The sequence below is a fragment of the Ursus arctos genome, unplaced genomic scaffold (genome assembly GCF_023065955.2).
Source record: "Ursus arctos isolate Adak ecotype North America unplaced genomic scaffold, UrsArc2.0 scaffold_14, whole genome shotgun sequence".
NCBI lineage: Eukaryota > Metazoa > Chordata > Mammalia > Carnivora > Ursidae > Ursus > Ursus arctos.
The window spans coordinates 1,928,737-1,952,581 of NW_026622808.1; the positions used below are offsets into that span (position 1 = coordinate 1,928,737).

Here is a 23,845-nt window from a genome sequence, read left to right on the forward strand (position 1 = left end):
TTTTCCGATCTTCCTTTGCAATAATGCGTACTCTGATTTTGTGCGTCCTGTTCCTGGCCGACCTTGCTTTGTTCTGCACAGTGATGTTATTACAGTCCCATTGTCCTCTGCAGGAAGAGCGCCTCAGGCGGGGTGACGACCTCAGATTACAGATGGCCCTAGAAGAAAGCCGAAGAGACACAGTTAAGGTTCCAAAAAAGAAAGAGGTAAGCGCCCCACCGGAGAGGTCAGTGTTAGAGACGGTCCCACTGCGGTGACCCGCAGAGTACGGCGCCTTCTCAAGTATTCCTCCGTGATGAGCATGAGTGAGGGGAGGGCGTGATCGAAAACACCCCCGCCTGTGCGGTTAACTCCCAAGGCTCTCCAGGGACCAGCCCGAGAGAAGATGGGCACGGGCGAGGGGCCTCCGTTCCCCCACCCCCCGTGAACGGGCACGGTCTAGCCGTGCGGTCAGGTGACTGTTAATGCAAGCCAGGTGTCCCGTGCTTTGGAACAGATTCCTGGCACAGGGTAGGGCTCAGTAGTGCTGGGCTTCACTGCCATCGTCAGCCTCACTCGGTGCCAGGCTGCCTGCGTGGGGCCTGAGGTGACCAGGACGTGGTTCTGCTCCCAGCAGGCGCCTCCAGTCACAAGTCAGGCCCCCCTCCCCTCACGGGGCCGGGGTTTCCGGTGGTCTCCCAGGTCATGGTGCCACGGGGTCCCTGACAGCAGCTCTGGTGGCTGTGGGAGTGGGAAGGCAGGGCAGGGCCTGGGAGAGGGGGCCCTGGATGATGGCTGGCAGCTGAGGGGACAGCATTCTGGAGAGGGGCTGCAGCCGGGGCACAGTCTAGGTTATCCTGGAAAGCCCTGGGAGCTGTTTGCAAGTGGGTGGGGCATTGGGCCCAAAGTAAACAGCTCCTGGTGGGTAGATCCGGGGCTGGAGTGGGAAGTGGTTCTGTGGGGCGGTGGGCTGGGTGGGGCAGGAGATGGGAGGGGGTGGGGCAGCTCAGTTTCCTCTTGGCCCCGCCCAGAGGGCTTCTAGTCCCAAGAGGCAAGGACGGTATTTATGGCTAACGTGGATATTTGCTGTTAACTGTAGCGAAGTAAAACCTGTCCCCTTCTCTTTGTCTCACAAGCATGGCTCCCACCCACAGCAGACCACTCTGTTGGATTTAATGGATGCCCTCCCCAGCTCAGGCCCTGCTTCCCAGAAAGCAGAGCCCTGGGGCCGGTCAGCCTCAGCTAACCAGACAAACCCTTGGGGCGGGCCGGCGGCCCCAGCCAGCACTTCAGACCCCTGGCCACCATTCGGTAAATACCCGCCTCATTTGTCTCCCGTGCCTGCCTGCTGGATGTGTGAAGGGCCGTAGGGCCAAGCTTCGTGCTCTCTGTCACCCGGTGGAGGGGGGAGTGGGACAGGTCTTTGGCGGAGAGTGCCCCAGGCTTCTCCAGTCCCCGGCTGTAACATCCATTTGGGTCCTCCTGACGACTGTGGTACAGTGCCCTCCTGTTTTGAATGGTTTTCTGCTTTGGTAGAGGGAAAGCTGACTTCCTCTCTGCTTCCCACACGCATCAGAAATGCCTTGTCCCTCCTCTGGGACATGTGTCTAGTCTCTCGGCCTCAGAATTGCACCCAGCACCCCAGGTTAAGAAACTGTAATACGCAGCATGAAACCTGTCAATCAAGTTGCTGTAATTAGCCAGCAATTAGGGTGTGTGTGCTATGACGGCTAACGAAAAGGTCCATTTGCTATCGTTCTTCTTACTTGTTACTTACTGCAACAGTAAGTTCATTTACTAGGCTAAGTGGATATTTTAAAGTTCTGTTTAATGCCAAATGTGAATCTGTGGGAGGAGGTTTGCAACATGAGTGTGGCACAATCAGTTTAAGCTGGGTAGAAATCTTGGGCGTAGGGTTTCCTGATCGCTGGACACAGGGCTTGGCCTGCGGGCTTGGTGATGGCTTCCAACCCAGCCCGCTGCTCTGGGAGGCTCCCTCTGGGTGTTCCGAGCCCTGCCAGCCACGGTTGATCTGTCTAGGAACTTGCAATTGTCAATCTTGTGGCAACTTGCCTGTATCTCTTTGGGGTCTCTGTTTCCCCAAACTGGAACCATCTTCTGTATTCAGCTCAGTTCCCTGGATGTTTGTCAAAGTGTACCAAATGCCAGGCTCTGTCCTGCTATCCGGGGACCCAGACACAAACAGGTAATGATCCTGCATTCACGGTCCTGGGCGGGTGTGGGCAAGATGGGAATACCAGCGTCCTGGGATGGGGCTTAGTTCAGGAGGCTGGTGGGCACGAGGCAGGCATCTCGGAGGAATCTGCAAGGAAGAGCAGGTGACCAGGCCACAAAGAGGCAGGGGTGTTCCCAGCAGAAGGCTGGGCTTGTGAGAGCCTGAGGGCATGCAGTGGTTTGGTGGGTGCAGAGACAGGCCATGGGGATCAGGGGCATGGGGTCAGGGTCCTGCCCACTCGGGGCTTGGCAGCTGTGTCCAGAAGGCCGTGTCAGCGCCAGATATCCTTTGGCGATGCACTTGGCTTTGGGGACCTGGGCGGGTCCCCAAACTCCCTTTGTCAGGAGCCCTCCGGGCCTTGGGGCAAACTGGAGGCCAAGTGGCCCACAGGTCTCGCCCACTGAAAGCCAGTAGTTGCACAGCGTCCAGGAGCTTGGCGGTTCACGTGGCTGTGGCCTGTGTGCTGTGGCCCCGGGGAGTTTGTGGTCTGAAGTCTTGCTGAGCATACATGGGGATTGCGAAGGCAGATCTTCTGGAAATGCCCACCCGGGGCCCTTTCCAGACAGTGGCTTTGACTTTCGTGTTAAGTCTGAAAAGTAGTTCTTTTCGTAATGTGATGGCGACCTTGAGTTGTGGGTAGGACGTTCTTCAGGAAAGACTCGCAGTCCCTTTGAAAGTTGTGTAATGGGTCATTAGGCAGATGGGACGTTTTTCTAGTGCCCAGGAAAGAGTGCAGTCACCCTAGGAGCCAGGTGAGTTTAAGATTATGCTGAGTCAGTGGCTGATGGGACGTGGTTGGGGTGGGGCCTGGGGGTAGAGGGCGGAAGATAGACTTTCACTGTCTACCTTTTTTTACTGTTTGACTTAACTTACTGTGGATATGTGTTACCTGGCCAAGGGAGACCAAATTTACGACTTTGCAGTGAACAAGGTTAGCTCCTCCCTTCCTTTGGCTGGTGGACGGTGCTGTGCCCCGGAACTGGGTGTCTTGATTGAGCCAGAGACTTGACCTCCTAGGGTGCTGGGGAGTCTCCTGGTGGGTGAAGCGGGGCCACCTCCAGCTGTCGGGGTTGTCACACAGCTGCACACAGCGGAAACCAGGAGCCAGCCAGAGACACGGACAGAGCCGAGGAGAGGCAGCTGGCGCCCAGTGGCCGCCGACTGTCGCGTGGGGATGCTGCTCCATGGGTGGATGGTTCAGTAGTTCTTAGCCACTCACGGTGTTGTGCAACCGTCACTACTAATCCCAGGACATTTCCATCACCCCAGAAAGAAAACCCGTTCCCACTGAGCAGTCATTCCTTGTTGCCTCTCCCTCCAGCCCCTGGCCACCACCGGTCTACCGCGCTCTGTCTCTGGATCTGCCTGTATCTGGATATTTCCGATACATAAGGAAGTCAGACATGATGTGGCCTTTGTTTCTTTGACTTAACAAAATGTTTTCAAAGTTCATCCATGTAGTAGCGTGTGTCCCTACGTTGTTCCCTTTTTTGGCTGAATAATATTCCATTTTATAGATAGACCACATTGTGTTGAACCATTTAGAAGTTGATGGACATTTGGGTTGTTTCCACTTTTTGGCTACTATGAATCCAAATTTTAAAAGAGAAGATTGAAACCTAGATTTTCTAAATCTGTTTTTATTTTTATTTTTTTTAAAGATTTTTACTTATTGGACAGAGGGAGAGAGCGAGCGAGCACAAGCAGGGGGAGCGGCAGACAGAGGGAGATAGAAAAGCAGGTTCCCGCTGAGCAGGGAGCCTGATGTGGGGCTTGATCCCAGAGTCCTGGGATCATGACCTGAGTCGAAGGCAGACACTTAACCAACTGAGCCACCCAGGCGCCCCTCGAAATCTGTTTTTTAAATGTTGATAGTGAAATGAATTTTAGAAATTGAGAATGTGGTTGGGGCTGATTGAATATATCTACAGGTGGCCAATGTGGTTTGTGGACTGCTAGTTTGCCATCTCTTGCCTCTTGCCCAACCTGGAGGCCTCTCCTTGGTTCTGACGCACTTGGCATTTTAACCAGTGACTTGGAGAGAAAACGGGACACCAAAGCCCAGAGAGGCTGTTCCTTCCTCTGGGGCCACACAGCAAGTTAGGGGCCGGTTCAGTGCTTATGGCACCTAATCCTGGAATCGTCGTGCCATCTTGGACTGCTGCAGAAGCCTTCCGTGGCCGAGCATGTCCTGTAGAAGTCACCGAAGATTCTGGCATTGAGAGGTGACCGGTGCTAACGTGTTAGCTTCTTTGCTTCCTGGTTTTTCTGGGTACTTGTTTGTAATAGTTGAGGTCGTATTGTATCTACAGTTTTGTAAGTAGACAGAGGTATTTCCGTTCGCACCATGTGATGAGCATCTGCAGGCGTCCTTAGAGGCTCCGGTGGGGCAGTGCTGGGCTGGAACACTGTCACCCAGCAGCCGGTGGCCGTCCCCGGGGGTGGTGGAGGTGGTGGCGCCGTTGTGGCGCTCCACTTTCCGCAGCCCCGCGGGAGGTGGCCTCGCAAGCAGCTCCTGAGTGTGCGGGAGCGTGGTCACAGCGCCTTGAATCTTCCCAGCCTGCTCCAGAGCGGGACGCGGTGTCACACTTAGCGACTGGTCTCTCATAAAACCTGCTCGTGTGTGTTTTCTGGGCCACCCCGCTGCCCAGAAACACGTTCATAAATTTGAAAACTTGAGAGAGGCTCCGCCCAAGCCCTGATAGTTGCACCCTCTGGATGAAAGTAGCACTGTTTTGAAAGCCGCTGTTTGTAGCCAGCCCTGCCATTTCCAGTTCCTTCCAAGCAGCACGGGGGGCCTCTTGGCCAAGTGGGCCTTGGGAGGAAGTGCCGAGGGCTGAGAGGAGGGCCGTCGGAGCCCGCCAGGTCAGCGGGGCACTTCCTCCTCTGTTCCAGACACACAAAGCAGCCACCTGGTAAGAGAGGGGCCCACAGCCCAGTGATTCAGAAGGCCTTGGCTGGCGCAGGCCCGCTCGCTGCCCAGGCCGGGACAGAGGCCGGCTTCCGCCCCAGTGGCAGCAGGTGGTGCTGCTGGTGTCTTGGTGACCCCCGCCACTCAGTTCTGTGACCCCGTCATGTGACAGCCCCCTGTGCACATGAATATTCATGTGTGAGGCTTCGGAGGAGCCCGGCTGCCGGGTGAGGGGCCCCGGAACACGTGCTCCCTATGAATGGGCCCACAGAGGAGGAGGCCGGAAGCCGCTTGATCTTTCTGCCCTGGGTTCCATCCTCCTTTGCTCTCATTCACTTGCGCTTTCAACAAGCATTTATTTATTGGGGTTGTGGCGTGGCCCGGGCCCTGTCGAGGACGTGGAGGACAGAGCACAGAGGCGCCTTGCAGCAGAGCTACTGTCCATTCATGGAGGAGGAAAGCGGAACACCGGGCCCCAGCGGCTGCGCTGTCGGCCGGTGTTCACTGGGGGGTCGTCTGCCGTGTCAGCCCCGCCACTGCCTGCTTTCCCACAGGCGAGCTTAGGTGGGCAGTCAAGCACCCGTGAGAAAGCCCACATAAGCCACGTTACCTGACTCCCCCGGGTAGGTTTGAGGAGAGTGAGGGGCCACGGTGTGTAGCCTCCCGTGACTCCTGGCCCACCATGCAGCAAAAAGTCAGCACGGTGGCCTGAACGCTCATAGGTCCCCAACCTCCACCCGTAGACTGGAAGCCTGACGCAGCTCCCCGAGGCTGAGCTGCTTATCCATGGTCGTCTGGATGACTGGCCAGGGTTTGAACCAAGGGCGTCTTTAATCCTCAAGAGCTCTCTGAGCAGGGACCGTGCTTTTTCCATAAGCACGGCGGCAACATGGGCAGGGGTGCTTTCTAGGCCAGGGCGTGCTAGGTTGTAGGGTTCTTGGCTGTGCTGTGGGTTTTGTTGTTTTGGCGTATTCTAAAAGGGAAGCAGGGCCCGTTGGAAGTAACTGAGGGGTCAGAAGAGGCTCCTGAACAATCAGGGTGGCGTTGCACAGCAGTGGGGGGCTCTGTGTGGAAGCCTTGCCTGCGAGCCCAGGATGATGGAGGCTCGGCGTCATGGCCACTGGTGGGGGAGGTGTGAAAGTGCGTGCAGTGTACACAGTTTCGGCTGTCACAGCGTTCGTGTGGAAAGAGCGTTTCCCGAAAGATCACAGTATTTTGTTTTGGCTCTTAACTCTTCTGTGTTTATCAGTTGGGGGGGAAACTAGTGTGTTCAGACCCTTGTTGTCTGAGAGAGGGTCGGGATGCAGGAGCAAACCCTCCCTTTGCTATGGCACGACAGGGATGCAGTTGCTGAGGGGGTGCCTGTGTGAGGCCAGGAGGGTAACGGCTGAGGCCTGGGGCTGCCTGGGTTCCCGTGACCTCCTGATTCTTTCTTTTTACTTTGTGTCAGCACGTGATTCAGATGTCATGCTTGGGAAGACACGGTCCCCCCGTCCACAGGACTGCCTCACCCCGTCCCATGGTCACCGGCTGCCCCTGACCCCCATGCTGATTGCAGCAGATACATTCTTGTTTCTCTCGCAGAGGCAGGACTTGGGCCTCGGCCTGCTGAATGCTGGCCAGATGTTGCGCGGATAGAGCAAGGTGACTCCAGGGACCATGTGTGGGTGGGAGGCAGGGCTGCTCCCCGCCGGGTGCCTGTGTGCCTGAGCTGGCCCTCCGATGCTGGGCCCCCACTTCCGAGAAGGCGTGGCCGGGCGCCTGAGTGCTGCAGGAGCTCAGTGGTGCTCACACGTCCCAGCTGCCCATTCTAGTCACTTGGGAGCTTCTAAGAATCCTGATGCCCGGGCCCTCCCCAGAGTTGGTGTATGTGAAGGGAGGAGACGGTGTATTTTCCTGACATTCCTGCAGAGATGCCTAAGGACAGCCACCACTGCAAACCACTTCTGGTGGCCCCTGAACGGCATGGTGAGTGAAGCACTGCCAAATCTAGGCGCTGGTCTCTTCCCCGCAGTCCTGTTCTCTCCCAGACACTGTTTCTACCACGTCGTTCGCTCTGGTGGAGATGCAGAACCGAGGCCCTGTGAGGCGCTTTGTTGGGGCAGAGCAAGGGCCTGTCCCCACTGCGATTCCAGCCGGGACCAGTGTCACGTCCGGCAGAGCTGGGCCTGGGGAGAGCAGTTGCCGTCACGGGGAGGTGGCTCTGTGTGCGATTCTGCGAAGACCAGGTGGAAAGGTCAGAGCAGCTTCTGGAGGGAGGTGGGTGTTTCTGGAGGCCTCTGGAGGGTTGTGGGTTTGAGGCAGCAGCAGCAGAAGTCCCTCGTCCACACAGGAGTTGACAGGCTTACGTGTCCCAGGGATGGTGGGAATGAACATTGCAAGTCAGAATCTTCCTTGGCCGGTGTCCAGCTCACGGCGTTGCTGTGGTTTCAGTGACAAGTCTGGGAACTAGCAAAGGCAGCCCTGTCCTCCCCTTCCCTGTGCCCCTCCCACTCGCTGTCAGCCAGAAGTGAAAAGACAGTGAAGGTGGCAGCTGATAGAAACTGGACAGGCCAGCTCTGAAGCCACTCAGCATCTCAGGGACCAAAAGAGATAAAGCCGGCACAGTAGAACACCTAGCAGAGGGTTCATGTCCCTGAAAGTCAGGGACAGTCCTACCTGCATGTCCGTCCCTGCACGCGGCTGCTAGGGCTGCTAAGGGGCATGCCTGGGAAGGGGGCCCAGGGCCCTGAGTCCTCCTGGAGGCCTGGGGAGCATCCCCTGGTCTTCTCTGAGACTGGCAGTCACCACCCTTCCTGCTGCCCTCTCTGAGCCTCGGAGCTCAGCCAGGTTGTCCCAGGTGCTACCCTCCCACCTGCAGGGGTGGGGCTCACCTGTGCCCTGCTGGAGATCACAGCCCAGGGAGACTCTGAGGCAAATGAGTGCTCTACAAGAAAGCGGAGCGATTCCAGGAGTTAGTGAAGGCAAGAAGAGCAGGAAAGATGCAGGGACTTGGAGGCCCAGAGGCAGGAGGCGGTGGACATGCCCTTGTGTGCATCTGGGGGGCAGTGGGGACGTCAGTGTGGCTGGGGAAGCACAGAGGCAGAATGAGGACATCTAATACACATTCTCTTTGGAGTTCCAGGAGAGTTTTAAGTTTGAAAAGAGTGCGATGGAGGGTTTTTAGGCTCGCGGCAAGGAGCCGCTTCTCAGATACAGGAAGCCTCGTGAATCGTAAGCGGGATGTAATAAAAGAAATCCCCACCCGGGCGCATGGGCAGGAGACTGCAGAACACCGTAGGAGAGCATCCTAAACCCACAGGGGGTGGACAGTCCGTGCAACAGGGGCAGTAGGCATGCTGGCAGCTGACGTCTCAGCAAGGATGGCATGTCCTGAAGGCCCGTGGGATAAGGTCTTTGGGGGGCGGGCACTGGAAGAAAACCCATCCGTCTTGAATTCCCTCCCTAGTGAAATCCTTTCTTCCAAGAACGGTGGTGAAATGCATTTTAAATCTTGAAACACCAGCAAAACCACCGTGGTCCTCCAGGATTCTGTACTCACTGAAGGTATTCTGCAAGAGGAGGGTAAGATGCAACCTTACAGGTTAATAGATTGATCCCAGCTTCTACTCGAGGCTTGGGGGTTCGGGTTATTCTAGCTCTAGCCAGGAGCCGGCCAGGAACCCACTCAAGCAAGAGATGCTGTAGTGCCCGGTCACTTAGGAAATGACAGGGCTTTCGGGAATTCCGTGCCAGGAACGGGGTGCAGGGACCAATCTGCAGCTGGCGCGTGACTTCACCAGCAGTGAGAATGGGACGCAGTCCGGGCAGCACGGCTCACGAGGTGCTGGATTTGTTGTTCCCAGGGTCCGGAGCACACTCATTCTGAAAAACTCACAAAACTTGGATCACGTGCTGGGCATAAAGGCTAGCAGCCTCAACCCCTTTCTGGAAATTGAGAGCACTGGGAACACATTTTCTGACCACAATATCCTCAACAACAAAAAGAAAACTAGAAAAACTCCTTACACTTGATACTTGAAAAACACTCCTGAAATCTTGAGTCAAAGAAGAAATGACAACGCGAACCAGAAGTGTGGAGAACCAAAAATAATGAGGTAAATAGTTTTATTTCAGAAGTGCTGGGGCACCTGAAACAGCGTGAGGGGAAGTGACAGCTTTCGGCGTTTACATTCGTAGCGTTGCCACCAAAATAAAGTGGAAGAAATGAAATACAGATAGGAACAGAAATTCGTGCCTTAGAACACAGACATGTGGTAGTATCCACAAAGACAGATGCGGGTATTTAAAAAGAGTAATAAATAAAACAGACAAATTTCCTGGCAGGATTACTTTTAAAAAATAAAGTGGGGGCGTCTGGGTGGCTCAGTCTGTTAAGCGTCCGACTCTTGACTCAGGGTCTTGACTCTAGACTCAGGGTCTCAATCTCAAGGTTGTGAGTTAAAGCCTCATGTTGGGCGTGGAGCCTGCTTAAAATAAAGAGGAAAGACACAGATGCTATGAGGAGTGAAACACAGGAACATAGTGCCAAGATTGCCCGTGGAGTAAGAGGCTATTTGATCAACTGTATGCTTACAAACCTGAGAACTTAATTAAGGCTTAGAAAGAAAACTTAGCAGAGCTGACCAGAGCACAACAGAAAACCCCAAAATAGGGATAGTGCTGTAATCATTAAAGGCACTGAGTCAGGACTTAAAAATCCTCCCCACCCCACAATCCACCCAGAGGGCTTTACCGGCAAATTCTAACACCATTCAAGAAACAATTCCACCTTTATACAAACTCCTTCAGAGGGTAGGAAAATGGGGAGTGTCCCTGCTGGTTTTACGGGACTCGCATAACCTCAACACCAAAACCAGACGGGACGTACAGGGTGAGAACAGACCTGCCAGGCCACCCCCAGTTACGAGAACAGACGCAGAAAGCAAAAGAAACAATTGCAAATCCAAACTGAAAAACACACAAAGAATACAGTACCTCGTGAGAAACTTGGTTCGCCCAGAGCAGGTCCCGAGAAGACCTGTTCATGTGCCATATCACAGACCAAAAGAGAAAAACCATGTTGTCATCTGAATAGAGCCCGAAACCGGTTGGTAAAATGTATCAGCCATTCATTGCAAAAGTGTTAGCAGACTTGGGGTGACGAGGTGTTTCCATGACCTGATAAAGGGCTTCTAGAAGGAAGAAAAGCTGGAAGTGGTAAATGCAGCAGCTGTAATGTAAAATGGATCCTGAAGAGCGAGACAGAGACACTGACTTAGCACTCGGGCTTTGTGTTGGGTCCGGTGGTCCCAGCCAGCACAGGGAGACAGGAAAAGGGAGGAAAAAGCATAAGGACTGGGAAGAATTAGGCCATCGTCGTTCGCAGGTGTTATGATAATGTACATAGACTATCCAAAAACTTCTCGTGTGACTGTTAGAATGAAGGGGTATCAGAATTCTAAGAATAAATAATTTGCATGAATTTTAATTATTAGACTTGAGAATTTAAAAAGATTGCTGGCCCAAAGAATCAGTGTATAAAAATGGATTTTTTTCTTCATATGATAAACGAATAAAAATGAAATTTTAAAAACACACCAGTCTCAGGGCACCTGGGTGGCTGTCAGTTAAGCGTCTGTCTTTGGCTCAGGTCATGATCCCAGGGTCCTGGGATCGAGCCCCGCATTGGGGAGCCTGCTTCTCCTCCCTCTGCTGCTCCCCCTGCTTGTGCTTTCTCTGTCCAAGAAATAAAATCAAGTCCCTAGAAATAGATTTTACAGTTGTATGAAGGAATTCCTTATGGAAACAAAGGATAAAATAAAGATTTTCACTGAAATCTTTCACTGAAATCTTCACTTAAATTTTCTCTAATTTCTTTTTCTTTCACTTTAATCTTTCACTTAATTCTTTCATTGAAATTTTCACTGAAATCTTGCACTTAAATCATTCACTTAAAGAAGGACTTAAGTGAATGGAGAGATGTCCTGTGATTTTGGTTTTTTGGAAGACTCGCTATTACAGTGATAACTTCAAACTGATCTGATATTCAGTGCAGTTCTGAACAAAATACCAGCAAGGTTTTTTTTTGGTAATTTTTAAAAAAGATTTTATTTATTTAGGGGCACCTGGGTAGCTCAGCTGTTAAGCGTCTGCCTTCGGCTCAGGTCATGATGCCACAGTCCTGGGTTTGAGCCCTGCGTGCGCTCCCTGCTCTGCGGGAAGCCTGCATCTCCCTCTCACACTCCCCTTGCTTGTGTTCCCTCTCTCGGTGTCTCTGTCAAATAAATCTTAAAAAAAAAAAAGATTTTATATATTTGCCAGAGCACAAGCAGGGGGAGCGGCAGGCAGAGGGAGAGGGAGAGGCAGGCTGAGCCCGGAGCCCGATGCGGGGCTCAATCCCAGGACCCTGGGACATGACCTGAACTGAAGGCAGACGCTTCACTGACTGAGCCACCCAGGTGCCCCCCCTGCAAGGCTTTAAATTTTTTTTTTTTAACTTGACTGACAAGATTCTTGTTTTAAAATGATTATGGAAGAGCAAAGGGCCGGAAGTAGCCAGAATACTCCCAAGGAACAAGAGCAAGGTATCAGGTACCAAATAGCAGTTATCATTATAAGAATATCTGTGAGGATAATCCAGAAAGCCCCGGGCTGGAAACAACGGGGTCAGTGCATCAGAACGGAGAGCCCAGAAGTGAATCTGTGACCCCACAACTTACGGCGGAGGCAGCAGTGTGTGCTGGTCAGTGGGGAGAGAGTGGCGCTGTGATGACGCGTTCGGCTAGGAAAGCACGAAATCGAATCCATGTTTTATACCATATGCACCAATCAGTTGCTAATGGAGCGAATCCGTGACCGTGTGAGGCGAACTGTGAGTCTGCTAGGTGCTGCTCCAGAGGAAGACATTGAGGTGTAGGGAGGGCTTTCCTGAATGTCAGGAAGAGCACAAATTAGAGGGGAAAGTACCGACGGGTTGCACCCCCTTCAATCTAAGAACGTCTCAGCTCATCAAAAGCTACTTTAAGGAGAGTGAAAAGAAGAGCCACACATTGGGAGGTAATTGCTTTGCTTTTGTAACCTACGTGAAACAGTATTCAGAGCGTGGTAAGAACTCTGAAATCAAGAAGAGAAAGATAAACACCCCCAAAGGAAGGCGGAGAAGGACCGGGACAGGCTCTCGACAGGAGAGGAACCACGGAAGACCCGCGAACACGACAAGAGGCACGGCCTTGGTGAGGAACAGCGAGATGCAGATGAAAGCAGCCGGGTGACCGTGCACACCCGCGATTGGCATGCGTGAAAACGTGAGCGTGAAGCATTAGGTGATGGCCAGTTGCTGGAGCACCGGGACTTGCGTGCACGTGGCTTGTGCCTTATGGGACGACTGTGGGGAGAGCACCCTGGCGTCACTCAGCCGAGGGGAAGGAGCCGTGACCCGAGTGCGCCCGGACGGGAGAACGACAAAGGCAGCACCACAGAAACAAACCCAAGCCAGTACCTTCAGCAGACGGATTGGCTGTGGTTCCTCCCTGCTGGGGTGGAAGGTTCTAGGCCGGTGAAAGGGAACAGGCTTCAGCTGCACGTCAGCACGGGTGAGGTCTCCCAAATAAAATGTGGCGTGAGCAAGGCCCGTCACAAAGAATGTACAGTGTTTCTGTTTGTGCAAAGTGAAGAAAGTAGCACAGCTGATCGGTAGGGTGTTTAAAGGTACCTCCACGGAGTAGAACCAGAGGAAGGACCAAGGGAAGGGCTAGCACAGAAGTCAGATTGGGTGGCGGGTGCCATGGCGGGGCATCGGCTGTGACCGTCACAGAGGAAGGCGAGCCATGGGCCACGTGTGTATGTGTGCACTTAGCGTGAGTAACGCCCGCGTCTGCACGTATCGGGTGAAAGGTCTGCGCGACAGATCGACACCTTCCGTTAGGCGCGCTCGGGTGTTTCGCCCTTCTATAAAAGGCCAGCTGTGAACCCCTAAATTGATCTGTCACTCGCTGTTGGAAAACATCGGCTAGGTGCATAGGCGTTCGTTGATTATTCCTCTCCTGGTCGTCCTCATCTGTTTTATTCGCCCTCTGTCAAAAGCAGAAACCACTCAAAGCAGGTGGGGACGGGGCCCGGTGGGGCCTGTGGCTGGAGCAGCGGGGGCCTGGGCAGGGCTCGCTCTGCGGAGGAGGCCTGTGGACTGTGGGGAGGCGGGCTTGAACCTAGCTCAGGGACCTCCGTGTGGGACCGTGTGTGGCAGACATTTGGGAGAGTTCTCAGCTCTGTCCTGTCCGGTACCTTCCCAGTAGTCTGGGCCCAGCCCTCCCCCCCCCAGGGTGGGAACCCCAATGGCTGTCGGCCCTGGCCTTCAGTTCGGTCCAGCTTTGCCGGCCTGGGACAGCACCCTTAGGGTGGCCGCCTGTCCTGACATGGGGCAGACCCGGGTGTGGCTCACGTGGCCCAGTGCCCTTTCTTTTCTCACCCCAGCTGCCCAGAACTTTCTGAGGACGTAGCTGAGCCTACCCTGCCTTCCTACAGGTGCCAAGCCAGCTGCCTCCGTCGACCCGTGGGGCGTGCCCACGGGCGCCAGCGTACACTCCGGCCCCAAGGGCTCAGACCCCTGGGCGGCCCCGCAGCAGCCTGCCCCCAGCACTGGGAAAACAGCGGACGCCTGGGCCGCAGCCTCGGCCGCCAAACCCGTCTCGTCCTCTGGTGAGACCTTGCTCTGCCCAGGCTCTGAGAGCCCCTTTGGGTGCACGGCCCTCCCGTCCTGGCTTCTCGGCATGGGACCTGTGGGTTTGCCTGCCCTTGCTACCCTTGTCACCTGCAGCCTTTGTCCCCAGCCCCCTCCCCCCCCAGTGCCACAAGCCCACTGTGAAGGGTGAGCTCACAGGCCTTCTGAGCCCCTGTACCTCTGTCCAGAGGGAGCTTCCCGAGGGGGCCTGGGCAGGCTGTGCTCTAGGCACTCCTTCCAGTAGCTTCCTACAGGTGCTCTCCAGGTCTCCCAACTGGCTCAGAAGTCTCCCCGTGCATTAGCCCCTCCTTCAGTTTGGTGTGGGGCTGGTGGGAGCAGTGGCAGGCAGACACCCCCACACGTGTTCTGGGAGGCCAGGATCCTTGGCCCAGCCCCTCCCAGGCCAGCAGGTGACCCTGAGCTGTCCTCTGGCGCTCAGTTCTCCCCCATGATCGGGGGTAGAGATCCCTCCCCTGCCTGCTGCCAGCACCCCCACCCCCCGGCTGTAGACCGGCAAGCAGAATCATGGGGAGGTCGTGGTGTACCCACAGTCACCAGCCTCTTGTGTTCACGCAGGGGCCTTTGATCTCTTCAGTAATTTGAATGGTACAATTAAAGATGACTTTTCTGAATTTGACAACCTCCGAACTTCAAAAAAACCAGGTATGTGAAGGTGGTCGTGGTTTCCGTAACGTTCCGTGCGTTCGACCGGTCCAGTTACAGCGCAAATAAATAGCTTTCAGAACCTCTCAGCGTCCCGCATTTGCTTTGTGTTTTGGTCTTGGGTGCTGTAAGTGGCTGGTTGCAGGAATTCACACATCAGCAGTGAGAAGTCACGCGGCGGGGATTTTCTCTCACCCTCTCCTGGTGTTGGGCCCATGCTTCCTGTCTCATTCACCTCTGCGTCTCAGCCCTGCTCCCGGGCCCCTCGTGGTTGCCTGCGCAAGCCCCCTGCCCTGGCCTCCCCAGCCCAGCCTGGGCCCCCACCGCCCCATCTGAACCCCTGCCTCCATATGCCTTCCTCCTCCCAACTTCCCACTCCCCACGGTGCCGCTTGTGCAGACAGCCCCAGCTCTGGCCCTGGACAGGGCGTCTCTGCCCCCACTTGATCACCCCAGGCTGTGGCTCCCACCCAGCACCTGTCAGAGCCCCCTCCCAGTGCCCCTGCAATGGCAGGGCCTCAGGGTGGGGTCAGAGAGACCCGGCCGGGAGAGGGGGCGGAGGCCAGAGGTGGGGGGCAGAGCCAGGCTGCCTCTGTCCATCTCCCGGCCACACCTCCCAGCCACATAGAGCAACTTCTCTCCTTTCTCTTTCCTCTCTCTGCTTCTCCCTGTGCCCTCCTCTTCTCCATCTGTGCCCTCCCACTCCCTCCTTGTCACCACCTCCTCCAGCAGCAGCCACAGGCCCGGCTGGCCCCCATCTAAGGTCCGAGCAGCCTGGCACCCTTGACCACCCCTTGGTCCCCTCTCAGCTCAGGGGACCAGAGGCAGCTTAGAACGTGCTGCTTCTTGGGGTCTTTCTTTTGCTGCGTTAAAAAAACAAAATTCCACATGTCTCCTCTGCAGGCGGAAGTGCAACCTAACGGTCCTTGCCCACCCGTGTGCACCTCAGCGAGGCAGCCATGTGGTCTTGTTACATGGACGGTCCTTCCGTAAACTTGCAAGATATTTACCCCCAGTTCTAGAGCTGTTTTCACTGTAGAAAATTTGGAAAGGTTTATGGAAGGAACTGGAACTCCTCTGTAATCCTCCCTATCCCAGCCTGTGTTTGACTTCTAGCATTTTTTCTGAGCTCTGTTTACACGGTGGTTTTTGTTCAGCTCATACTGTCGGAAAGCATCGAATCCTGACTCCCCCCGCCCCGCCGCCCCCCAGAATAGCGGGTTGAAAACATTTTCTCGTGACGTTAAAAATTCTTCAGAAAGTAGTCCGTAGCTGTGGGATACTTTGTATTGCTCAGCAAGCACGGATTTGATCTTTACCTTTGGGAAGGACGTTTTAGGTTGACGCAGGATTTGCTGAAGTAAATAACTCCATGGTGAACATCCTCATGCTTGGGTCCCCGTTCCCGTCTCGCACTATTTCCGGAGACTGGCTTCCTAGAAGTGGGATTGCGGGGTGCAAAGCATGACCATTTTTAAGAACTTTTACCCCCCCCTACCCTGCCACATCGCATCTTGGCAGAGCACTGACATTGCCATCGGCCTGTCTCAGGACACCCTCTGTTGGCTGAACTTTTAACTTGCTTTCTTTTCTATCAAGAAATTCATGTTCATTTTAGAAAATTGACAGTGAAAACACAAAAAATGTCCATTGTCCATGCCTGGCCCGCAGCCCCAGATACCCTCCTAACGTTTCTGGAGGATCGTGCCGTCCCAGCTTTGCCAGCTCTGCCCTTCCCGCGACGTGATACGGCTGTCTTCCTCGTCGTTAGGCCTCCTGTCCCTGCGCTCAGTTTGGTTACATGAACGGGGGTTCTGGAAGCTGCCCTGTGGCTGACTGTCCCCGGCCGCGTGTGCTGGAAACAACACTGCGGTGAACATCCCACCTTTGGCGTGGCCACGGAGCTTCCCGCCGGAATGTCTGCATTGCACGGGGCGCTCCTGGAGTTAGGAGCGTCGGATGCCGCTGTCTCGGGGCCCCAACCTCGGTCCTCACTGTACCCCCGTGTGTCCTTGTCTTGTAGCTGAGGCCGTGACCTCTCCACCGTCCCAAAACAACGGAACTACAAGCCCCGACCCCTTTGAGTGCCAGCCCCTGACCACCGCCTCAAGCAAGCCCAGCAGCGCCCGGAAAACACCCGAGTCCTTCCTGGGCCCCAACGCAGCCCTGGTCAACCTGGACTCGCTGGTGACCAGGCCAGCCCCACCGGCCCAGTCCCTCAACCCTTTCCTGGCACCAGGTACGCTCACTCCCGGGGCTCCCTTTGTGTGTCTCCCCTTCCTGAGAACGGGTTTGGGGCAGGCATTAGGCCCTGATCTCTCCGGGGCTTTTCCTGCCGTGTACACGGGCACCACACTCGGAGGCATGCCCGGAATTCTTGGGCCTCTCCAGGGCTTGGGGGACGGGCGAGAAAGTGGATGTGTGGTTGGGGGATGGGTGGAAAACAGCCCCTCCCCTCAGTGGAGACCACTGAGCAGAAGTTGCCCCGGCCCTGGTGCCCTTGGCCGGGAGACCCTCCAGCAAGCACCACTTCTCGGTCAGCTGGGGAGGGCAGTGGCAGGGTGAGGAAGAGCTGGGGTTTGCTGCCCAACATTCCCCTTTCGGGGGGGGGGCATTTTCTAGGGGCCTATAGACCCTCAGTGTAGCCATTCAAGGTTCCAGATTCTGACTTCCCAGGGCTGGGAACTCTGCCCTCCCACAACCATACCCATCCCCGCCCCCCCCTCACTGCCAGGCTCTAAGCCTCTCCCTCTGGGGAGCGTCCCCCGCCCCGATTGCCCAGCAAGGCCTTGGGCTCCCCAAGGGCTGGGATGTGTCACATTCAGTCTGAGCTCCTCCCTCAGACAGCAGAATCTGCAGTCCGGGGCCATTGCCCCTCACAGGACCCTGCAGAGAAGGACCCCAGGACTTAGAAGAGCTGAGGGTGGGGACCCTAGGGCAGAAGTGGGATGTGGAGTGCCTGCCCAACCCTGTGGTCCTGAGACGGGCGAGGACACGCGTGCTGCTTGCTCCCTGGGTGGAGCCAGGTTCGAACCCAGTGTCTCAGCCAGGCTGGGCTTCCCCCCCCACCCCCACCCCCCGCGCCCCGCCATCCCACCCCAGGGGCTTCTGCTGCCTCTGAGCTGGCCGTGCTCTGGTGGGGCTGCTCTGCAGGGTGACGAGAGGGGCTGGTGCGGGAATGCCTCCCCCGGGTGGGATGGAGAGCCGGCAGCCTCTCCTGGCGGTGACTGCGACTGCCCCTCAGCCAGCGGCCTTTGTGCTCAAGGGCTGGGCTGCCCTGGGGACCGTGCTGGCCACTCTCGGGTGTTTTGGCAGACTATCAGCAGACGTGTTTGCTAAAAGCTGGGGGAACAGGCTTTAGGATGCGTGATAAATTCTGGAAACGCCGGATAAGACAGAGCTGCATCTGCTTCTTGACTGCAGGGCTTCTCGGAGCCTTCGTTACGTCAGCCCTTGGGGCCCAGGGTCCGGGGTGGAGACTCTCAAGCCGCACCTCTTTCCCGGACACCTGTGGTCACAGAGCTTGGCAAACAGAATAAGGGGGCGGTGCCAGCTGTTAGTTGCAGAGGGAGTCCTGGGGGGCCGGCCCCGGGCAGGCACACGCCTGGCACTGCCTCATTCAGCCTTTGTGACTCCGGACGAGTCCCTGGGCTTCTGACAGCCTCCGTGTCCTCGTCCCCATGCCGGAGATGCAGCCGGCGGGCGTACGTGCCGTGTGTTGGCCGGCGCCCGGGCTCCGCGGAGCAGCAGGCATGGAGAAGCACCCCCGCCCCAGAGGGCAGATGGGGGAGCGTGCGTGCTCCCGGCCGCCACCGTCTCCCGCCCTCGGACTTGGGGATGGGTGTTCTGACTCCAGCCACTGCCCCTCCTCTCTCCCAGGTGCAGCCGCGGCCTCGGCCCCTGTCAACCCCTTCCAGGTGAACCAGCCCCAGCCGCTGACGCTGAACCAGCTGCGGGGGAGCCCAGTCCTGGGGACCAGCTCGTCCTTTGGGCCTAGCCCAGGTGTGGAGTCCATGGCCGTGGCCTCTATGACCTCCACGGCCCCACACCCGGCTCTGGGGGCCAGCGGTTCCTCCCTGACGCCACTGGGCCCCGCCGCGATGAACATGGTGGGCAGCGTGGGCATCCCCCCCTCGGCAGCTCAGGCCACCGGCACAACCAACCCCTTCCTTCTCTAGTGCCCAGGCCTGGGACCCACCACAGAGCGAATGCCCAGAGCCTCTGTGCCTGAGGACGCCGAGCAGGGACTCTCGATTGTGGAATGGTGTCCGAGCGTGGGGGGTGGGTGTTAGGGCTCTCCGGTTCCGGCTTCCTGATAAAAGGGTTGTCTTCACAGCCCCGACCCTCAGACCCGAGCCGCGGCAGCTCTGCTAGACGTCAGACGCAGCACGTGGGTCTCCGGGCCTTCCGAGGCTGCCCGCCCCTAGCCCGCTGCGGGGTCGCCTCTCGGGGTCCTGGTCCTGGTCCTGGTCCTGGTCCTAGAGGTTGGCTAGCTCTCTCCGGGGCCTGGGACGAGGAGGCGGGAGTTGTCAGTGTCGCCCTGGCCCTGAGCCTCAGCCTGAGGGCCTCTGGGAGGCCGCCTGGCCTGGGCCTTGGGATGGCCGCCGTGTCTCTGCCCCCCCACCCCCACCCCCAGTGCTGGCGACACCCCAGGCGGTCCCAGGTGTGGACGGAATGAAGCACCGGCTCCATGAGACGCTGACCTTTTCGGGGAAGTGGTTGTGCATATTTTATTTTCCTTTGACTCGTGTGTGAGGTCAAAGTAAACACCACCGCCGTGGAACAACTCTTGAATTAAATCCACTAGAGCAAGCTTTAAACTAATCTGAGCATAACCCTGCCACGTGGCTCTGTGCTTGTATACGTTTGCACATAATTTGTTTAGTACGGTTTCATATTTGAGTTTGCAGAATTATCGAATAGTCTTTTTTTGGCTAATATTTTTATAACGTGGTTCTTATTTAACTGTCTAGTTTTGATAGAATTTACCAGGTCTGGCTGAATTAAGATATTGGCACGTGTCACGTGAGTGGTTTAAACCCTCTTATTTATGGTTTTAACTCTAAGAAAATTTAAATAGGAAGAGACAAAAATGCCTTATGAAAAAAAAAAACTAAAGCAAATTCCTATTATAGGGAAAAATACGGGAATTTGATGACACAGAAAAGATGATGTTTATTTAAAAAACAAAACAAAACCCACGACAGCAACAACAAAAAGCCTCCGGTTGCCTTTTCCCTCCTTTTACTCCCTGTTTTGGTGACTCACCAAACGGACTGACCTGCAGCCTTTCGGGTTAGACCCTGAGACAGGCTGCTTCTCTTACTGCTACACCGACATCAGGTTAAAGAAGAATCTAGCGGATAAACGTACCTCCCCGTCTTTACCGGCTAATTCCCCTTCGTAACTGAAGGCACGCACGGGTCAGCAAGCACTTCCGTTCCCAGTGGAAATCTGAAACGGAAGAGGCGTCTTGAGCCTGGTGTGTCCGTGATCTCCTCTGTCTTAATCCGCACTCAGGGTAAGGATGGGGATGGCCTGGAGATGGCGGCGCCAGGGGGCGGCGGAGCTTCTGTGCCCACGGCTCCTCGGGGCGGCCGGCCTCCGGGCCGAGACAGGTAAGCGGCCAGGGCCGGCCCTGACGCACCCACCTGCTAACTCCAGACACACACTGCAGACTTAAAAATAATCATCTCTTCTTTTGGAGTGGAAGAAAAGAAAAAGTCATTCTCACAGAGATTTTTAACAAACATGCACTAATATTACCTCCCTCTCCCACCTTCCTCCTTTCCTCGCCCCACCCACCCCTAGAAGAAAAGTATGAATTCATGAAAGAGAAAGACAAGACGTGCTTCTCCCCAGGAAAGGGACACCCCCCCACACACACACACACCCATCCTGCATCCGGTCAGGTCAGCTTGCCTGTGGGCGTTCCAGTCTTGCTTCCCACTGTGGACTTCTCTGCCCCAACTCCAAGGGCAGCCGACCCCCCTGGTGTTCCTCCGTGCCCCGCCCCCCTCGCCTGTTCCAGGGGAGATGGGACCCGGAGCAGGGCCCAGGCCTGGAGGTGCTCAGGCGGCGTCCGAACGGCCTTCTCCAGCCTCTGCTGTTCCTCATTTTAAAAGCTCACCCGTGCTGCTCCCCACGGCTGTCCCCCGGCCCGAGGAGCCACCGCCCAAGCTCCGGCCATGTCTCCACCAGGGCTGGAGACCTGGGGCTGGACCGCGGGCTCCCGCCTGGTCTGGCCTCTTCCGACCTAGGGGAGGGTGGAGACAGGGTCGGGCCTAGCAGGTCGCTTCCCGGGGGAGGTGCTTTCACTCACATGGTGCGAGTCCAGACCCCTTCACAGGCCAGTAGACCAAACCTGACTACTGGGTCAGTGATCCTTTCACAACAGTCAAGAGCCCTTCCTGACTTGACTTGGAGGCCCCAACATTTAGCCACTGGGCCGCCAAGGCCCCAAGAGACCCACTGCGCCCCCCCACCCCCGGGTCCCAGGCCCGTCCCAGGCGCCTTGTCCCTATTGCCTGCTGCACTGATCACGAGGCCACCGGTCACTGCCACGCGTGTGGTGCACATGCCGTCGTGCTCCCTCCTGACGGGCACTGTGGTAGGGGTGTCACCCAGCCGTTCTCTCAGTCCCAGGGGCCGGTGGCTGGTTTTGAACTTGTGTTGACTCTTGATACTTATTTACTGTACAAATATAATTTATCATTTGTATCATGATGCGGTTTCTGGCTGTGTCTCTCCCTCACCCCCATCCGTACCGGTCTCCCACCGCAGGCAGGCGGGCAGGAACCCGTCCTCGCGCCTGCATGAGCCTCTGCGGCTACGGGACAGGTGGCCTGCAAGGGCGTCGGTGGGTGCGCCTCCCCACCCGCGGACCGGGGAGCCTGTGGTCAGAGGTGGCGCGGCTGAAGGACAGCCTCCTTTCCAAGCAGGGCTGGAGCAGGTGCTCCGACAGCAGGGGGATGCGTGGCATAGGCTAGCATGGGGTGGAGAGGGCCGCCTGGGGCGGGCATGTGGCTTCCCTCTTGTCAGGACCCCTCGCTCCAGCCTCTGCTCTGGGGCAGCCTTGGCCTTCTGAAGTCCACTCGGAGCAGGACTCCACAGGGGCCTGGGGAGGGCTTGCCGGAGTCAGAGCAGCAGGGACTGCCACTCCCCGGCCTAGAGACGGCTGCGTGTGTCAGGGTCCTCTAGGTTATGCTGCTTCACGGACCGCTTCTCCGTGGCTTCGCAATACTGGTTTACTTCTCACAGAGCCCACTCCCTCCACGGGCAGCTTGCCGTGGAAGGGAATGAGCGAGCCGAGTGAGGGGGAGCGCAGGCTACCTTGGTGCCCCAGGGGACGGGAAGTGGGTTAGGGTCACACGCGGCTGCTCTCTGTCCCAGCTGGCCTTCCGCTCACCAAATACCGATTTCAATCTACACACAGAGCGTATGCCTTGCCCCAAGGAAGGCATCCTGGGGTTGCTTCCAGAATCACAGGTCACACGTGGTGGTCTTGGGCGACAGTGTTTGGGGGCGGTTCATTACACAGCAGCAGATAACAGGCACGCACGTTGATTCTTCCTTGCTGCCTTACCCCACGCTGCTTTCAGCTTCCTGGTAGCTACTGTTGGGGCCCTTGGGGATAATGTGGGAGTGTAACCCCCTTACATCTGATACTTAACCAGGTGGCTGAGTTACTTGTCCCCGCGAGAAGTTTTTACGAGGACTTGAGTGCCGGAGCGTTTTTCCTTCTCTCTTCCCATTTCACTTCTAGACGGTTTCTTTTTCCAAACTTTCGATCCCCCCAAAGTTTTGGATTCTCTGTTTCTGTCATTTCGGCTTGCAAACAGGCCCTTTCTTTCCTGAGCTCACTGCTTTCCTGTGCTAGCTTTCCAAATGCAGCCGACGGCAGCCGACGCGCCCCACGCATCCTGTCGCCCACCCCTGCCTGCCCCTGGAGCTGGCCCACCAGGCAGGGGACCTGCCTCTGCCACGTTAGCACAAGGATCTAGTTCTGTGCTCGCCTAATGGAGCTCTCCTGCTATCCACCCTTTTCTCTGTTCTTCCTGCCTGTCACCCACCTGCTAAGCCAATAGCCCATACGCTTGGTTTTGGTTTGGGTGACAGTGGAAACGCACTCCTGATTTCCAATTTCCGTGTCAGACTAGAATGCTTTGCAGAAACCTCCCCCAAACTCTCTGTGGCAGAACACGATAAAAGTCGTTCATCAGCTGCCCAGTGGGGATGTTCCTGGCTCCTCCCTTGCCGTGTTCTGTCTTCAGACTGTGGCGTGCAGGTGCCATGGGGAAGGATGGAAGGATGGACCACGGAGTTTTTAAGTGGATCAGACCTGTAAGTGCAGAACAGCCTTTCAACTCACCTTTCTTTGGCCAGAACTACTCCAGGGACCCACCTGTACACAAGGGGCCCGGGGAATGGCCTTTGGAGCACACAGCGTCCTCACCGCGGAGGACAGAACGGACAGTGGGGAGTGAACTGGGGGCCGCCCTTGCCTGTTGTTCATGTGGGTGGTCCCAGATCTCCCCCCTGCTCCCCGCTTCCCAGGCACAGAGTGCCGTCAGCCTCCCAGGTTTCCAGCCTTGTCCTGCCTTGACCGGGAGAGGCGTGCGGCAGCTTTCCGAGGTGATGGCAGCATTCCAGACCCTGACCGGGCGTCGGGCACGCACTGGCCACAGCTCCACGAGTAGTACACCTGAGATTTATGCATTGCGGTCCACATCTGGGTTCCCTCGAGAGACACAAATGACACCTAGGAACAAATACGACCTCCAGTCATGGACAGGCATGCCAAAACGTACGGCGTCTGCGGTTTATTTGGAAATGCACTAAAGCCAGGCCGGATGGAAGGAGGGATGAGAACCCAAGTATGGGAGGAGGGCACGGGCGGAATCCGGGCGGCTGGCTGATCACGGTGACCTTATTTGCACCTCATAGGGAAATGTCGATGAAAGCGCACGATGGAACAGAACGAGAAGGGGGTGAAGCGCTGTCGGAGGGGCTGGCGGGCCGCGCCTAACGCGACAGGGGTCTCTGGGCAGCGAGGGCCCAGAGGCCAGGAAGGACTGCTGGCAGGGGCCCCCAGGAAAGGAACCAGCAGCAGGGGAGGGGCATGCTCGGGTGCCTATCTTGGAGGCAGTACAGTCACTGGTAACAAGACCTGGCGGTGGGATGGGTGGCTGGTGAGGGGCGAGGCCAAGGTCATCGCAGGGGAGGAGGCGGGAAAGGGACGGTGGTGGTGTCCAGAAGGGCGGAGAAGCAGCCCGAGGGCGAGGTGGTCAGGTCTTCGGTGGGTGTCTCGGAAGCTGGGACGGGGGAGGTGGAAATGCTAGTGGGGGTCCGGACGCAAA

The 23,845-nt window shown here is 56.5% G+C and overlaps 1 protein-coding gene across 9 annotated transcripts in view; it reads left to right on the forward strand.

Moving 5' to 3' along the window:
* Positions 1–23,845, forward strand: part of EPN2 (epsin 2) — a 91,043-nt gene that overhangs the window by 57,078 nt on the left and 10,120 nt on the right. For 7 of the 9 annotated variants that reach the window (XM_048226666.2, XM_026521120.4, XM_026521119.4 and 4 more), the window contains 6 exons: positions 114–206; positions 1,116–1,290; positions 13,629–13,802; positions 14,401–14,487; positions 16,510–16,725; positions 18,366–21,212. In XM_048226666.2, coding sequence (XP_048082623.1) covers positions 114–206; positions 1,116–1,290; positions 13,629–13,802; positions 14,401–14,487; positions 16,510–16,725; positions 18,366–18,664 — 1,044 coding nt within the window. In that variant the 3' untranslated portion in view covers positions 18,665–21,212. Of the gene's footprint in view, positions 1–113; positions 207–1,115; positions 1,291–13,628; positions 13,803–14,400; positions 14,488–16,509; positions 21,213–23,845 lie in introns of those variants that run through there. The other 2 variants (XM_048226665.2, XM_057311271.1) reach the window with 2 other exon arrangements.